The 17450-nt window shown below is 52.8% G+C and overlaps 1 protein-coding gene across 1 annotated transcript; it reads left to right on the plus strand.

Moving 5' to 3' along the window:
- The first annotated feature begins 2192 nt into the window (after window positions 1-2192).
- CSUI_009842 (srp72 rna-binding domain-containing protein) lies at window positions 2193-14830 on the plus strand. Its single transcript, XM_068069951.1, has 11 exons — window positions 2193-3150; window positions 3507-3793; window positions 4166-4237; window positions 5021-5276; window positions 6101-6290; window positions 7212-7470; window positions 8567-8617; window positions 9168-9329; window positions 9987-10394; window positions 11002-14059; window positions 14706-14830. The coding sequence occupies exons 1-10, from the start codon at window positions 3009-3011 to the stop codon at window positions 11599-11601; spliced, it is 2427 nt and encodes an 808-aa protein (XP_067918073.1). The 5' UTR covers window positions 2193-3008; the 3' UTR covers window positions 11602-14059; window positions 14706-14830.
- The last annotated feature ends 2620 nt before the right edge of the window (window positions 14831-17450 follow it).

The following is a 17450-nucleotide window of genomic DNA, read 5'->3' on the forward strand; positions in this document are numbered from 1 at the left end:
CCCTGTTCGCTAGCCCGTCTTTTCTTTTCGTTTTTACGGGTCAGGACGCGAGCTTCCTGACACCCCCCCCACTCACCATCCCTCCCTTTTTCCGAGCACTCAGCTCTTGCTGACATCTTCGGGGAAGAGCCATTTCCCTCCTGTCCCTAGCTGGGGGTGTTTCTTCGGACCCACCTTATCTGCTACGTAAGTAATAAAGAAGAGGACCCCGGTTGTGCCTCCTACGGGAACCTAACAAGGAAACTAGGAGCGAACCACGACACAAAGGAGTTAAGTCCGTGTAGGGAGCCGCGACCTTCTCCAACTTTTTTCACAGAAAGTTAGATTGAATGGACTTTACCGGGCGCAGCAGGTTATTTTCGTTATGCAGGTTGACTCACTTGACAGAGGTCAACTGCGGCGCCGTCGAGACCCGACGCGACTCCCTTGGTAGGAGTTCGTTTCAACAGGACCCTGCGGACCTATGTTTCAATATTGTCCGGGAGACAGCAAAAGCGTTTCTTTCTTGTGTGTTTTAGTTGCTCGTTTCCTTTCTCATTTCCTTCCTACTTAGAGTAGAGGGAAAAAGTCGTAACTTCCAGTTTTTTTGTGAGCTCCCTTTTCCCTTCCGTCAGCCTCTCACGGCCTCAGCTTTATCGCTCGCTGCCCGACAACATTATTCGCTTCACGACAGCAGCAATCGAGTGTCGAAGCAGTGGCGCGTCAAGCAACAGATTGCAATCATGGTAATACTCAGGTGTAGGGGAAAGGCGCGTCACCCTGTCCACGGACAACGAGAGAACTACAACAACCCTTTCAGCAGCCACTTAGCGACGCCTAGCTACCGGATGTCAGACAGCGGCCGCCCACACTGGATCAGGTGTCGAACCGGCACCTCGAACATCACCTACGGGGCGCTTTCGCGCAACGGAGGAACAATACTCCATACATATATGGTAATGACCCTCCCAAGTCGTCGTTGAAGAGAGACCCTCGGCTGCAGAGGGGGGAGGAATGTCAAGAGCCACTCCTGACTACGAAAGAACTGTACGAAGAAGTAGGTGGCCCCTCGTGTGAGCAGACGTGCCTAGCTCGGAGTCGCCGTAACCCCACGCGCGTAGCATAGAGAATACTAGCAAACCAACTGACCATAGGTGGAAGACAGCCTTCACTCCCTGGGTGGAGCGTGGACCTGTACGGGACGGCCGGCTCACCCGGGCAAAAGGTCGCTACAGCCGCAGGGCCCATGTAGGGAGAATAGCCACCGGGAGTTAGGGAGCTATGCAGGAAGAACAAGAAGCAAAGGTACAAAGAGAAAAGGAAGGGGGCTTTTTCGTGTGAATGGCCTGTATGACGACTGAATAGCCTTTCCCTACCGTTTCTTTTTTTTCGTCTGCGGTTAATCGTGTGTATCGAAAGAAGATACCGTACAAGGTACCGAATCTGTGCAGGACTGTGCCCTTCTGCCGGGGGTTGTCTCTTTATTTTTTCTTTGCGCGGCTCTTCTCATCCTTAAATGGGGAGCTATTGAGTCTATATCCACGGAATAGATCAAGGAAAGGCAAAAAGGAAACGGATATCATGTGACAAAGAAAAGCCCTCGCTTCCACTTCCACACGAGGGCAATGATCGTTGTGGAGACATTGCTCTGCGATGCACTTACTCAGGAAGAGCAGCCCTTCCGCAGGGAGAACAGTTCAAAGGGTAGTATTCGAAATCAACATTTGCGGTAGGGAAGTATTCCTGACTCTACATTAACGTGTACTGCAGACGTTCAGCTGCTACGTCCGTTCATAAGGTGCCGTTTATGATCTTGGTTTCGGTGGGATAGAACCCAGGTCGGTTGACAGTTCGTTTCTCAAACGACTAGCACATAGCACATTAAGCTGTGTAACCGTGGTAGCCAGGCACCAAGTCGGTCTATGACAGTCAGTCTCTGCTTTTGTGGAGAGCAGATAAATCTGGCTATAGCTGGCTAAAGAAGGAGCTGCCCGTATGGAGTAAAATCCGCTAGTGTACACCTTCGTATGTCGCCCGAAAAAGCAGCGAAAGCACTCATTTGCTCCTGATGGCTGCGTACTGAGGAGCTCACGTTGTTATCACGCGCTGTTCTCTGAAGAGCCCCTGGCGTATGCGCTTGCCGACAAGTTCGGTCCCCAACCACCGCGAAGCAAGCGACATGCGACTCCAGGGAAGCTGACACGCTTAAGAGAACGGGAGAGAAAAGGCCCGATGAAAACCCCCAGGTTCAGTACCTGTCTTCTCGTACGCTGGTTCATCAGTTCTACTGTATACATTTCATCTTTCCTGTAGTATTTTCAGTCGAAGAAATCCAGCCCTTTATAACCGCTCACGGCAAGCACGATCATTCTCGGGCGCATGCGTTTCTGGTTACTGCGTATCGGCAGTGCTCACAAGTGTGCCGATCTCTTGTTTGTTACGACTGATCCTTTTATTTCTGTTGTACGCCTCAGTGCCGTGCGCCGGTCGTGTGACAAGTCGTGCACCATTACTATTTGGGCGGGCCGCAGCAAACGCAAGTTTTCCGGTTCCGGTCAACGTGTGTCCTATCCTGCCGGCTTTGATTCCACGTCCGCTCTCGAGTGAAAGACTCTCTTCTCAGTCTTTCTCATTCTCACCTTGGTTATGTCGGGTGTCCATACCCTGTCCTTCCCATTCCCCGTCGTGCCTTAGCGCCCCGCGTATGTACATGGCCCCTCGGGACTCCCCTGACGGAGGACACCCCAGGAGAGTTTCGCATGGTCTTAAATTGCTCCTTGCTGCCGGAGAAATACCATGCAATGAAGTCTGCTTATTCTCCTCGACCTGGTCCTTTTTCCAGCCGCTAGAACTAATCTTGGCCTTGCGCCAACGTAGCTCGCTCCATCTTTCTCCCGTCGGACGCCGCCTCTCGATGTGCCCTTCAGTCAATTGCTTCCTGAATCTGTAACAGTAAGCTCGTACTTTTTGCGGTGGCCCAAGGTTCCCTTCCTCACGTGATTGCGTCGATCACTCTACACGGCGCAACAATGGCGATGGCTGGAGCGGACAAGAGGAAGCACAAGCCCACAGAGCCGCCCTCTCTTGAGACTTTGGCCGCGGCGTATAAGAAAGTTCAGGAATTTCTCAGTCAAGAGGATTATTCGCACGCATTGAAAATCTCCAGCAAACGTGAGCCTCAAGAAGATAAACCAGTTACGGGAAAGGCGACTCCGGTACCGGTGACTGGCTTCTACGCTTGAGCAGTCTTTCTTCTCTGCAGCATCACGAGGAACCGCAGTGGAGGAGGGAGAGGCAAAAAACATTCTTGTTGGCGTGTTCAAATGTGTCGAGAGTAGCCGACGGTGAAGAGTCACATCTTGCAAGAGGCCTTGCTGCCCCCTTGCCTTGTAGAGCCATGTCTTTATTTGATGCTCTTACGTGCCCTTTCCTTTTTGCCAGGCCGTCGCGCATATAACGGTTTGGGTGAGTCCGACTATATCTTATCTGTTTTATGCTTCCTCGTGCCGCCTTGCGTTGTTCTGCAGTTCCCCTAGATGGAGATAGCGGAAAGTGTCGGTTGTTTTGTCTTCTTCAACTTGGAAGGTGGCGTCCTGCAATGGATCTGGTCAGCACGTTGCAGAAGATGCAGGGCGACGAAGAGGGCAGGAACTCGCCAGAGGGGGGTCGCGCTTATCTCTTCGAGGAGATCTACTGTATGTACAGACTCAATCTGCTTCCCAAAGCTCTCGAGACTTTTGAGGCGAATGCCAGTTTCATTGCCGGGCTCCCCGAGGACGAAAGAAGTAGGATGACGCATCTAAAAGCCCAGATCGTAAGTGAGCCTAATTTGATATCCGTCAATGTTCATATGGGTGATTGAGTGGAAGTTTTTGTTTCTCTACGTGTCTATACGTTTTATAATGTATATGTATGCATAGCTTCGTGATCGCGGGTGGTGCGAGACACTGCTTCTTGACAGGCACGTAAGCACAACCCCAGCCGATCATGAGTCCGGCTCTCTATGGACGCATCGCCGTAGAAGTGCGCAGGATTGTCTGCGGAATCGTGGATGCCTCCTCTTGTTCTACGATTCAAGGGACATACACACGCACTCCGTCTGAACGCCTGTGTCTCCGGGTAGAGCTGCGAGGAGAAGTGTCTGCTGCACACATGTGAGGGCCTGTGCTGTGGGATTGCTACGCAGTTACATCGCTTTGGAGATTACGAAGGTTGCCAGGCAATTTACGAGGAACTCCTACAGACAGATCCTGAAAATGTGAGTCGGGAGAAAAGAAATTCAGAGGCTTAGTTCGCAACAAAACCTTGTTAGGCGCTTCACACCGGCCATTGATGGTTCCTCGCTCTTGTCTGTATATCAGGGAGGGACCTCTCACATATGCTATTGAATGCAGAAAATGAAACCGCCGTTGTCTTTTAGGAGGGTGCAGGGATGCTGCAAAACCATGTATCGAAAAATCGGCCCCAGACACAAGCCACTTTCCGAGCGAATGTTGTGCTTTGGCCATGAAATTTCTTAACTATAGTCCTTGCATTTTTCGAACCGCGGGGTTATGTGCGTCACCTTGGTAAGTCCTGTCCCGGTAGCCGTCTTTCACTTCGGACTACGTGTACCTACACGAGAAGAAACACGAGATTCCGCGAGTCAAATGAAAGGCGGTGTGGCCACGTAGAGATCCTTGTACCCTAGGCAGTGCTGCTTTTACCTGACAGACAGCAGAGGCCGCAACAGATGTTATCTGCGAGTGCATGTTCTTGGAAACATGGGTCACGTTGTCTCGCCGGCTAGTGTTTTCCCATGGAAGCAAGTGTCCAACCTCTGTACTATGTAAGGTCGGGCTGTTCGCCTTGTTCGACTAACGCACTAGAGTTTTCTTTCGCAGTGTCGCTGATTTTGAAGATTCCTGCTCCCCTACACAGCTTCCTTTCACATGGATTGCTGAAGAAGGACCGCTTTCTCCGAAGTTCGCGTCACGGAAGTCTTCATGACGCCGAGAGCAGAAAAAGACCATGCATCGTGTTTTGCGCGCCTCTGCTTTAGGAGATGCTACTAACAAATTTCCTCTCGTCGGCAATATGCTCGAGAGCTCTAAGGTCCGAAGAAAGAGGACGAGGGCTTGTGCCTACTTCTACATCAGTCGCGTTGGGGGCAGCGGGATCTCTCGTACCACGGGAAGTCCGGCACCACATCGAAAATCGGCTTACAAGTACCTACGAGCTTCCGTTCAACGCAGCGTGTGTGGCGATCCAGGAAGGGAGGCTTGAGGAGGCAGAAGAATTACTTCACCAAGCCAAGGGTATGTATGTATGTAGTACGAGTCCCGCCCAAAGTTGTCAGTGCCCATACACAAGCTTAAGATGGTGGCGTAGACCGGGGTGGTTGTTTTAGCCGTGTACGGTAAGCATGACAGAGTGAAGCTGAACAGCTACGTTCTTTTGATTCGTGTCGGCTTACCGTCAAAGGTATCACGACCATCGTACAGATGTGCGCATTAGGTCGCGCCGCTCATGTTGATAGTATTAAGAAGCACTCGCAGCTGAACGCCCGTGGTAGGCGGACATTTGCGTATGCTTTGCAGACCCCAGGTTTGTGAAAGACGAATGTCGATACGTATGTATGTCGTGCGGCTGGCTTGAAATGGGCGGAGAGATCTCTTCGTATGCTGCGCACCGGGCCGCCCTTCTTCCCAGGTGGATAAGAACTGTCTCGGATGCTTTTCTGCGCCTGTAGAGCTACACTGTAGTGGTACAGATTGAGAAGCAGGCCTGTGTACGTCTACGTTGTGGCTACAGTCAGTATTGCAAACTACCCAAAAAATTATATGACGGGTAGGCGTTCGTTTGATGCACGCGTGCTCAAGCGCTTACACGACAGATCGACTAACGTCCAAGGTGTCCCGGCGGGGGGACTTCGAAAACCATGTTTCTCATATCCAGTCGAAAAGGCGTGGGTGTTCGCTTCACTTTGGTGTTGGGGTGGCGTGTTTTTCTCATCTTCCCGTGCTCCAAGTAGCAGGGTCTGTGTATAAACGTGTATGTACGCATGTGTCTAGATGTCTTTCTGCTAGCACGTAAGCGTTCGTCAACGATACAGCCTGCAGCGAATTCCTTTCTGTTTCAGCCTTGTGTAAGGAAGAATGTGGGATAGCGGACGTCGAAGATGACGAGGAAGCCTTTTCGCAGTCCCCGGAGATGGCAGGCATTTTGGCCCAAATCGGATATCTACGAGATATGCAGCATCGAGAGGAAGAAGCACATGAGATATATGATCTTATTCTTCGTCGTGTTGCCAAAGATCAGAAGGCGACTCGGTAACTTCCCACAGTCACCAAATATCATAGGAGGCATTTTTACGAGTTCTTTTGTTTCTCAGTTCCGCACGCAACGAGAGTGACACGGAGAGAGTAAGCTTTACAAGCTATATCACCTCTAGTTCTAAGTCCAGTATTCAGAACCTCGTCTCTGTCTGCGTGTGCGTGATTACGATGGTCGCGGTCCACGGAGTAAGGCGAATCGGCAAGCACTCTGTCCGGCGTAGTCAGCTAGACAACCAGCTTTGTCTCGTTGGGTGTCTTCTTGTTGGGGGGACTTCTCTAGGGGTTATTTACTTGTGGCCTTACTCGACCTTTGCCTCCTGCAAGTTACTCCGTCTGACCTGGAATTTCTCCGTTCAAGTTCAGACACCATGCTGGTTTAGATGTCAGAGAAACCTTGTATGTAGGAGGTCTGTGCGTAGTCTCTTCTGTAGATCTTCTCGTACAACAGCATCGCAATAATAGTAGTTCGAGTGAGGGGGTTCAGGGTTACCAGCTCTCAGCGGGACCGTGGTGCGTCCACAAACCTCGCTGTTGCGGTAGACCCACTTCGGATTGTCTTAGCTGGTGTTGGGTGACTCACCCTTCTTCTCCCATCCGGTTGCTGCGGCAGAAAGCTATTACTTCTTCCTTGTGAAGACAGCGAAAAGAATTCCCAGGTGAATGGGGCGCTGGTTTTCACCAGAGGACGGCGAACTTGGCTTCTTTCCCAGATCGCTGTCTAGCATACTCCCGTGTAATCGCTCCGCAGTGTGGGAGAAGGATACTTTTCTTTTTGCGTGGAAGCATGGAACAGATGCTATTGATACCTCAGCCATTCTACTAGTCGAGTTCTCTGGCTCTTAGGTATACTCAGTCCACATGTACATCTTCACAAAGTGAGACCGAGCGAGATGTGTCTTTTCTCTCTTTCCACAGATGCTCTGGTGGAGTCATCGGGGGTGGTTTGAGTGGGGGGCGCGAGGAGGAGCAGAGTGTGGAAGTTGACTTGGGAGTGGTAACGGTGGTACAAGCGAATGTCTATATTCGTCAGCAGCAGCAAAAACGACGGGCCTCGACGGCTCTTCAACATGAAGGTGCTGAAGGCTGTTCAGCTACAAAAACTCTTGATGATGCGATGAAGAACATCATGCGAGGCTCGAAGCAACTCTGTGAACAAAAGCTAAGCCGGGGACAGGTACTGCGATGTTTCCCAAGCCCCTAATACAGAAGACACTTTCGCCTCTGTGCGTGTCTTTCTGGGCTGGCAAATACTGTTATGCACACGTCTGCAACAACAAACTACACAGAACTGCACTGCGAGTCCGAGATCTTGGTGCGGCTGTGCAGCAAGAAGTGCAGAGGCGGTGGGGTACGCTGTGTCCTGAGTGTGCCTGCATAGTATGATCCAGCTACCACAGGAGCGACCGAGAACGCTTAGAAGAGCGAGATAAATTTGTTGATCTGGCAAGAAACTCGAGCGCGATGGGGGACACGGTGGACAATAAGTGGAACATGCACGGAGCGCGACGTCCCAGCTGACACGTCTTGTCTTGATATATCTACCTACATTTCCGTATCAGCGCACCTGTGTTGAGCGGAATTTCAACAGAGACTACGCCTTCGAAGTGTGGGGCCAGGGCACGCTATTCGGAGCTTATATCTACGCAAGTGCCCAGAGGTTCCCTCTCCGGTAGTGGTATCCCGGGTGTTCGAGAATGTGGCTATGCTGTTTCGTACGAGTGTAGAAGGGTCTTTCAAGAGTGGGCGCACCCCGGGGAACGCAGGGAGAGGCATGAATCTGCGGCAGTTCCTTGCATTTGAAGAAGGCTCGCACACCGGATGTCTACGGGCTCCGCCGGCCTGGCAAAAGGAAGCGGTGGCCAACGGTGCTTGGTGCCGTGGCTGCCGGGACACTGGGAGAACCGGTGCGCGTAATGCCCAGCAGGAGCGTGTGAATCTTTACTCGGAGAGTGGACTACTACTCTCTGTACACAGGCACTACCCCCCGCAACTTGGGAACTAGCGGGGACGCGGTCGCACTTCCTGCAAGTTCTGGTGTCGCCGGGAATCGCAGCTTGATGAATGGGAAGACTAAGAAGAGTTCCAGAGGCGAGACAACTGGAAGACTACTTCCTCCGACTCAGTGATTCTGTGGCTGACTGTGCGGAACGGCCCTCGCTAAATGAAGATAGATGTCTGTGGTCGGTAGCTACAGTTTGTACTCTCCCACGTGAAAAGACATTTCTCCTTGAAGTTCTCGGCCGAGTCCGCTTGCATGCGTTGTCTTGCAGGCCTTAGCGCTCTCGATCAACCGCTGCATCTCCTTCATTCAGGCGGGCCGGGTAAGTCATGTTTCCTTTCCTGCACGGGGGCATATCCATACTAGGCGGTGGACGTGCCCGCGGCGTTTAGCCTGCTGTGTCGGGTGCACCATTTTGTGTGCCTCACAAGGCCGAGAGGTTTAGACAACACTCCTGGCTTTCAGCCTGAAAGGTGTGTGCTCACCGATGTCTGTATTCTGTTGTGTAGAGGCTAGAGCTGTCACACATCTGTCGTCTTTGTATGCACTCCTACCGTACAAGTGCATGGGCCGTAGTCGTACAGACGACAGTCCGGCAGTAGGGAGGGTTTTCCCGCGGCGGTCCGAAGACCACTGCGTAGCTGGCGTCAGATTTTCAATCTGTCCAACTCGGGGACCTTCGCTTTGGAGTGCGCCACACAATCCTGGTACGCACCCGTTTATTCTCACTGAATGTCTCGTGTTCTGGGTGATGTGGTTCGTCCCCCTGGGCCTGTATGCAGCTGGAGGAAGCTCGGAGGCTTCTGGTCTCAGTGGCTGCAAAGTTTGGCCAGAAGGTTCCCAGTCTTCTTCGCCTTCGAGCGTCTCTTCAGGTAAGCCACCCTGGCTACCGTTGGGGAACTTTGGTTTCTCAGCAAGAGGCTGAAAAGACGGTCAGTGGGAAATACCACTTTTCACCTTCTGTCTGTGGAATCGCTGCCGGCAGGAAGGGTGGCAGAAAGGGGAAGGACGAGGAAGGGGGAGAGCGCGGTATGGTGTGCCCGCACCGAAATAGTCAGAAGATCAGAGTACATCACTCCTGGAGGTGACCGCTAATCATCTGACAACTCGGGATCTTTTCCAGACTGCAAGCAGTTACGGCCGTCATGTAGTATACCCGTGCGTAGTGCGTGCAGTTCCCGCCTTTTTGTTTGACGCGCGTGTTTTCGCCTCTTTGTCAGGGACCGCACGGGAAAGACACCATGAGTTGCAACTACAACACGGGGACATACGCATACATGTATTTCTGCGTCTTGTTGATTTCACTCCTGTGCAAGACGAGTGCCGACGATGTGTGCCAGGAGAGGGACGTGCAAGGAACTTGAGGTGGGAGATGATACAACACCCTGTCGTTCAGTGCAGCGGGGGGCTGTCGGGGGGACTGCGGAAATTCTTCCCGTCGGCAGTGAAGCCCGTTATCTCTTATCCGCACGCCTGTCTGTACGTGCCGTTGTATACCGTTTGTCTCGCCCTGCGCTCACCGCATATGCACGTGTACATGCGTCCACCTGTGTGTGCCCGCCGCTCTTCTACACTTTTTCCTCCCTCTTTTTCGTCGAATCGTTGGCTTTTTGCTTTCCCAGCTCATCTTTTTTCTTTCGTAACCGATCTCTTCTCTCCCACGTTCTCGCCTGTGCCCACTCTCCTGCCAGCTTGCCGCCGGCCGTCCTGCTAGGGCAGAAGAACAGCTTCGCGAGCTTCTGCTGTCGTCTGCCGAAGGCGATGAGGCTGCTTCGTTGCCGGCATCTGAATCGATCAAGATGCGAATCTGTCTTGCAACGTTTCGTCTAGACCAAAACGATACGAGCGCAGCCACAAGGCTCTTAAGAGAAGCTCAGGGGCTTGTTCTGCAGAACGTACTATGCTCCGAGACCTCGTCGCAGACCCCCTCATCGTCGTCGGCGCCTCAGGATACGAAACAAAGAGACGACACGTGTACGACTTCTCAAATTCTCCTCAGAGAGATTGTGACTCTTCAGCAGTTGACCGGAGACGAAGAAGGAGCATTAGAATGCCTCGATGCCCAATTCAGATTCTGGAAAGACCAACAAAGAAAGAAGGTAATAAGTCGCTGTCTCCCTGCGTGTAAGCTTCTCGCGTGCCATCGGTTAATGTCCTCCTTTTTTGTCACATTCTTTCTTGGGTTTTTGGACAGCTGTTTGTTCGGCTTGGTCTGCATAGTTCAGAAGGACTGCCTGACTGTCCTGTGCGAGCTGGGGCGCGTCAAGCAGGGCGTTTGGCGCAGTCGGTAGCGCGTGGGTGCATCCCCTCCTTTTTCCTTCATGCGTGTACACACACACGTGCGTGTCCACGCAAGTGGAAATACAAACTCAAACATACATAACATTGCACGCGGCGCGCGTGCCTCCACAGACTCGTACACGGGTACATACTCCTACGCGTCCGCACAATACACAATAATACATACACTACTCGCAAAACAATCACTCGACACAGTACGAGCACAGCGCAGTAAAATCCGTGCACTGCAGCATAGTGGATGCTATACCTACACTAGCTACGCTCCCACGTTACTGCATCTGCAGTGGATTCCGGCGCTGTCGGCGGCCTGCACGCCTTCCCGCTCTTTGCTCCGTGTCGCAGTCCTCCGTTTGTCTCTCTAGCTAGTGTCTCCGCCGTGACTATTTTTGTTTTCCATGGTTTCAGGGAGACGAGGGCATCAGTCTGCATGCAGTAACTGTCCTCCTAACGTCGGCGTCCTCGTGCCTCGCATTGGGGCGTTGGGAGGAAGCTATGGATAAGTTTCAGCAGGTTTTAAAGCTGCTTCCAAGGAATTCTCCCGAGTATATACAGGCTTTAGTAGGCGCAGTAGAGGCAGGCTCTCACGTACTGCAGTGCAACTTTGACCAAAGAAAAGGACAAAAGGATGGCGACGGGCACGGAGAATACAAGATGAAGGGCAGTGGTGGTGCAGGCAACGGTGTCGACATTAGGACTAGCTTCGCTGCACGCTCGCCACTTCTGTTGGAGCTGAAACAGAAACTTCCTCAGAAGGTCCTTCTTCTCGATAGTGATGAAGTTGAAAGGCATGAGCCGACCGCGATCTCAAGTGGGCGTAAGGGCGGAGGCGGCAATGCCCTCGAGAAGAAGGCAGTGCATCGAGGGGAAGCGGGAGAAGGCGGGCACGCAATAGACGAGACGAAGAAAAAGAAGAAAAGAAGACCCCGGTGGCCTAAGGGCTTCGATCCCAGTGTGCCGCAAATGCCTCCTGATCCCGAACGGTGGATTAGGAAATGCGAAAGGTAGGAAAAGAACAACGAGAGCAGTGAAAGGAAAGTCAGCGAGGAGACAGCAGAGGAGAAGCAAAGAGTTGGCGTGCTGGAAACTTCCCAAAGCTACAGAGGTGTTAGGCTGTAGCTTAGGACAAGACGTATAGAAGGGTCGGGGCGAGTTTGCCTTTCTCGTTCGCGTCCTCGTCTCACAACAGAAACGTACCGGACTCATGGATCAGTATGCAGCAAGACCATCATTCACGTCTGCGTGCGCCGGTGTGATGGCGGTTCACGATTCACTGCATCTGCACAGTAGATGAAACGCGGGAGCTTCCTGTATTTGTGGCTCTATGCCAGACTGGGGCCTGTCTGCCGCGCTTTATGTTCTCCCGCTGGCGCAGTCACAGGCGGGCTCGCATGCGTGTTCAGGTGAACGACAGGCTTATGTGTCGAAAGGACGCACAAGCACCTGCATGGCCAACAGCTCTTTGTCTGGGACATAGAGCATCTTCGTAGGTACTTCGTACAGATTCGTTTCCGCTTGTCCGGATACATAAGTACGTATAGTATACGTACCAAAAAATACTTGTCACGCGGGTGGAGCCTGGGTTTGGTTCTTGCAGTGAAGCTGGACAGGCATACGAAGCAACTTAAGCGCAAACTGCTGGGAGAACCCCACCCTTACTGGTGTCGACGTTGGTGTATCTCTCCTGACCGAGCCACTCTTTTCATCAAACGCCTAGTCACTTCTCTCTGCACTACCAAGATTGGCTGGTGCCGGACTTTTCGTTTTTTCGTTGGAGTGAGCGATTCGCCTGTACTATCGTAGGCAGTGTACCAATGCTTTGTCGCATTTCCCTTTCGGCGTTCTGAAGCACAGGGCGCTCTCAATCTTCTCATTCCTTCTTATTCAGCGGAACGCTCCTCCTTCGTGTGCATTGTCTTCCTTTGGTTTTCCCTCTTAGTTTGGAGTTTCAACAGAAACGAGCTGTTGTGATTCTGTGGAGTTACCCTTGATATTTTGACGAGAGCGGCCACGCCGCCAGTCGACAATATACGTATAGGCTCCAGTCAGTGTTCTGGATTCCGCTTTTTAGAGAAGCAGCTTTTCCTCTCGTAGCACCACAAGGAGTTCAGCCAAGAAGTGATGCAAGCCTAATTCTTTTTCTTGTGCGAGAGGCTTTCTAGGAGAACCAGGGGAGAGAGTGTGCTCGCCGTCGGATGAGAGGCTCTTCCTACCGGAGTCCTCTTTTGAAACGCCTCGGTGTCTCTTTCACGGGCGCTCAAGTCATCCCGGTCACCCTCGCGCTGTGAGCCCTGCTCTAGGGTTAAGCGTGTTTATTGCTACGCTTTCTCTAGCGGGAAATGGACTGGTAACCAAAGGGGTGAGGGAGGCGAGGCAGGTCTACCATAGAGACGATCAATGGCCTTTCTTTGTGAACGACAGGCGAGTTCAGCTGGACGGTGTCCGCGATCGCTCCTTCAATCCCAGGTTTTGTGGCCAAGAATTTCTTCTCTCTTTTTTCTCAGATCAGGGTACAAGAAGATGTTACGACGTCGTAAAGAGGCAGGACGCGGGGGTGCCCAGGGGGCTGTCATGCCAGGTCTGTCTTACCAACTTCTGCCGGTACTTGGTATATGCATAGTTGTGTGCCTATCCGCGTGTACACGCTTTACGTATGCAGGAGTTGAAAATGCTTTCCTGCCGACGAAAAGAGAGGAGATACCACATTTTGAAGAAGACGTGCGAAGTTCGTGTGTCTTCAGGAAGTCGGGCTGCCGACGCCGTGTTCCGGTTACGAAGGGGGAGTCTTTCGGAAAAGGTTTCCCCTCCTGTCGTGTCCCGAAGCACAAGGGCGCGTGAATACGGAAAGGAACCTGTATCTGCTGGAGGTGTTATGCATGGCTCACTGATTTTTTTCAAACCTCAGACGGCTGCTCTACTGTGTGGCGCGGTGCGCTTCACGCGGATCAGTCCAAAGTATTTGTTTGAGCACTGGGTCCACAGATACACATGTGTATGCTGTGCAAGCCAGGTGTACCGCTGTACCCATCTTTAAGAGAACAAGATAGCTCAGTCGGGGGGACAGAGGCGTTGACTACAGAGGTATCGCTCTGTTTCTCGTACCTGAAGAGCAGATCGACGTGAGGCCCGTTACCTTACAGCGTGTCATGGCACATTTGCAATCTCGGTGTCTGTGTCCGCTTGAACTTCCCCGATGCATTTTGTACCGGTCCACCGGGTGTGTTGTGGCCTCTTCTTCCGGATCCAAAAGTCTCCAACCCTATGGATTGCTTTCCATTCACTGGTGCTCCCTGTCCCAGAAACCGCTGGCGAACCAGGTACGCGGTGGTTGTTCTCATTTCCTAATTGATATCTTCTTTCGGGTATTTTCCCCTGTAGGGATCGCCGAAGCAACTACTGGGTTTCGCCAGGGGGGACCGAGCACAGCCAAGACCGAAGCTGCGAAGGATTCTGTTAGAAATGTCGGGTATGCAAACGAAGCCGAGCAGCTGCGAACAGTGCACTCTCAGCTTATTACCGGGGCAAGCGGTGTACTTCTATGCCACAGATGAAAACCTACTCCATTCAGTGACGAAGACATCCATACGTGTAAACCGGCTATTCTGTGTTCTTTGAGGTCATCCCACTGGTTCAGTCACGCTTACAGGCAGGCAAGGACCCGGAGCTGGCACGTAAATGCCTTTGTGTTGTCGGCAACGTCTTCAGCGTTTCCTTTGTTTCGGCATTCAGCTTCTGAGGAATCATGAGAGCGACCTCGTGTAGATGAAAACGAAACTCAAGCCTCCTGTCTCTTTTTGCTAGTGTGCGCGCCGCGTGCTGCAGCCTTACACGGGACTAGTACAATTTGCGCGCCTTTGTTGTTTCCGCCGGGGGCTGTAGCACATGCCGCGCATGAGGTATTCGGGGTAATTCAAGATATGTGGTGCAGCGTCTTTCCGGTCTGGTTTCTCTCTAGATTCCAGATTAGATAACCCCGGCGAAGGGTTCCGCAGCCCCTGGAGTTGATCCCCGTTATCCTGGGCTCACGAAAGCGTGCTGGAGCACAGCACAACTTGAATCACCTCCCATATCTCTGGTACTGTCGAAGCGCTTTGTGGTGGTTTTTGACTCAGGGGACGAAAGAAACGAGCAACGCGGAAATAAGGGCCGATCCAGCTGAGCGTGATCACTACAGGGCGGACTTTGGTGGCGCTGCCGGGGTGGCCTGTCTTCAGCTCAGAAAAAGAATAGAAACGCGCACACTTTTCCGTCTGTACAAATGGGGGCTCCGTACGTGCACGTCAACCTGACCTCGCGGCCATGCTAGCTTGCGTAATGTGAGCCGGGAGCAGGAACTTTCGCGGTTGCCTTTGTGGAAGGGGGAGACAGAGCAGACCGGTGGGGCAATGCAATTCCATGAGCGTCGTGTCCTGTTCATTCATTGTGTAGTCTTTGGGAGAGTGTATCAGAAGTGCAGGGGCTTTGTTGTTGCTGGGTGTGTATATATATGTGCCCGTGCTACCATCCTAGTCTGCAGGTCGCGAATGTACGCGCGTGTTATTTCGCGTAGCTACAGGGCCAGTCGACCATTGTACCCAGTGGCTAGCGAAAGGCGTCGAAGAGCTAGAGGCTATTTCAACAGTATCTGTGTGTTGACACGTGATCGTGTTCAACGGCGTCCTATATAGCTGATGCAAGTTCGTCAGTCTCTAGTGTCTTTTCTGCGGTAGCACGTAGAGAAGAGACACGCAGTGCTCCGCGCGATGAAGGCCGGCGCTTTGTCAGGTAGGGTTTTAGAGTTTTCTGCCCTCTGAAAAACCGCGGGCCACCCTTTCCCCTTTCAGGTGTTCGCCACTATTCTGAAAACCGGAGTCGATTCCGAGAGAGCGGGGGTCGGTGGAGCCCTGAGTGCACGCACCTTTCGGGCCCAGCCGCTGGAGGGCGTCCGCGAGAGCAGCGGCGTTTTTTGGAATTTCTACAGCTGACTGAGTGGCTTCTCGGCAAGTAGGCGTCCATTGCTGCGCTATGGGGCTCCGGGCAGCTATCGGTTCCAGCACATTCCTGGATAGGACTTGATTCTTTTTCGCCGGGAGCCAGAAACACGGAGCGAAGAGAGCGCTAGCCAATGGCCAGGCTGTGCTGTCGCGTTTTCCCCTGCCTTCACTCTCCCACCTTCAGAACCCGCACGTACAATGGTAGACAGAGGCCTGCGTCCCGCTGTCACCGAGTCACCCCGCGCAAGGTCGCGAAGCCCTCTCCTTCCACTAGTACACAATGCGGCCCAGCTACGGAGCGGTTGAGGCCACCGGGAGTACTTCTGGAGAAGAGAAGTGCACATGGAAGGATACGCTGGGCAGCCCAAATAACACGGACCGGGGCCGCCTTCTAGCAAGCCGCAACTACAGCAACAGAAAGCAAAACTCGTGTGGCAAGAATAGTGTTGCAGCTATTTGACCTACTATTGCTGCTACAGCGTAAGTGTCACGCCCGCGTGTAGCACGCGCTACGGCCGCAGGAAGACGTTGGACTCGCGCGGAAGCAGGCGCCTGGCGGAGTGTTGCAGAGTCGTCGCGGCAGGGCACCGCGCGACGACCTGGGCGAGACGCGGTTCGGCGCCGCAGCCCATTAGCGAGTAAAGAGGAGATTCATATGTTTTTATAAATTAATCTAGCATTTTGCAATAATGGGCCTTTTTAGTTCCGTTATTCTTATCAGAAAAGCTCGCAACTATCTGAGAAAGAGTTCAACGCAACACACTGTGGTAGCCGGCGATTGTCGGGNNGCCGGCGATTGTCGGGGGCGAGAGCGGGGCTCCGACCGTCACCGTTGACTCATGCCATGTTTTAGTATTGCGTGGTTTTATGAAAACAGTCTTTTTACCGCCTCAATTGACAGAAACGTGGACCGCCGTTGCAATTCAGAGCACCGGGGAGTCTTAGCGCACTGCAGCGCGGCGGCACTGCAGCTTCCAGGGTCGAATGCCTCGCTGGAGGAGCGACTCGGCAGAAACTGCTGCCAACCCAAGGCAGCGGCGGTTTAGGGGGAGACACCGCAGTGACTTGGCTAGCGACAGCCCCCGCGTCCCCCGCGTTGGCTTCTCTTTGCTGGGTCAGATATAGTAGTAGCTAGTCACAGCATGTGACGCTTGTCTAGTTCCCCATCTTCGGGGCCCCGGTTTCCGCACCGACAGCGGCCTGGGTAACTAGCACGCGAGATTATATGCTACGTGGGTGCGGCCTGTCCGCCTAAACTCTGCTCGATTCAAGATGGAAAACGGGCACGCGCCAGCTGTAGTGAAGGTTACGAGTCTGGTCCACAGGTCCGACTACGAAAGCGCTCCAAACGCTGGTCTCACGGGCTTGAGGGGTCTGCGGCGGTCCCTCTAAGTGTCCCGAGGGTGATTTTCAGCCGAAGAACGCGTCCTGTGAGGAACTCCTACTCCTCTCGGTCCCCAGGAAACCTGCCTGTCTCTCTCCAGTTCTACGTTTCTCTTGTGTCCCGAGCCATCACAGGACCGCTCGTAGCTGAACCTCGAAAAACACGAATTCAGGGCTTTCAGAGCCAATCAAGTTCACACCGAGTTATTCTCAGGACACGGAACTGAAACTCACACCAACTTCTCACCTGAGCCCACACTGAACTCACGCCGAAATCACGGGTCAGGCTTTTCGACCCAAAGCTTCTACTGCAACCACCCTTGATTTCGCTTACCAAGACAACTCATCCGGCCAGGAATAAAAACGGTATTCGCCCGAAAACGTCCAATTTTCTCACCTCACTCTTTTTTTTTCCTCCTGAGCTCTCCCTTCTCTTCTCCTTTTTGCTTGTCAACTATTTCGTCACTGGCTCTGATGAGAGGTAGCTCGCCTTTACCTCAG

This window comes from Cystoisospora suis (assembly GCF_002600585.1).
Source record: "Cystoisospora suis strain Wien I chromosome Unknown contig_6158, whole genome shotgun sequence".
NCBI classification, from domain to species: domain Eukaryota; phylum Apicomplexa; class Conoidasida; order Eucoccidiorida; family Sarcocystidae; genus Cystoisospora; species Cystoisospora suis.

What these genes read in the sequence shown, in the direction of transcription:
- CSUI_009842 (XM_068069951.1), top strand. Translation starts at nt 3,009, where the DNA reads ATGGCGATGGCTGGAGCGGACAAGAGGAAGCACAAGCCCACAGAGCCG. An exon ending in AAAGATCAGAAGGCGACTCG is followed by an intron (nt 6,291 to 7,211) that starts GTAACTTCCCAC and finishes CTCTTTCCACAG; the next exon opens with ATGCTCTGGTGGAGTCATCG. An exon ending in AAGACCAACAAAGAAAGAAG is followed by an intron (nt 10,395 to 11,001) that starts GTAATAAGTCGC and finishes CCATGGTTTCAG; the next exon opens with GGAGACGAGGGCATCAGTCT.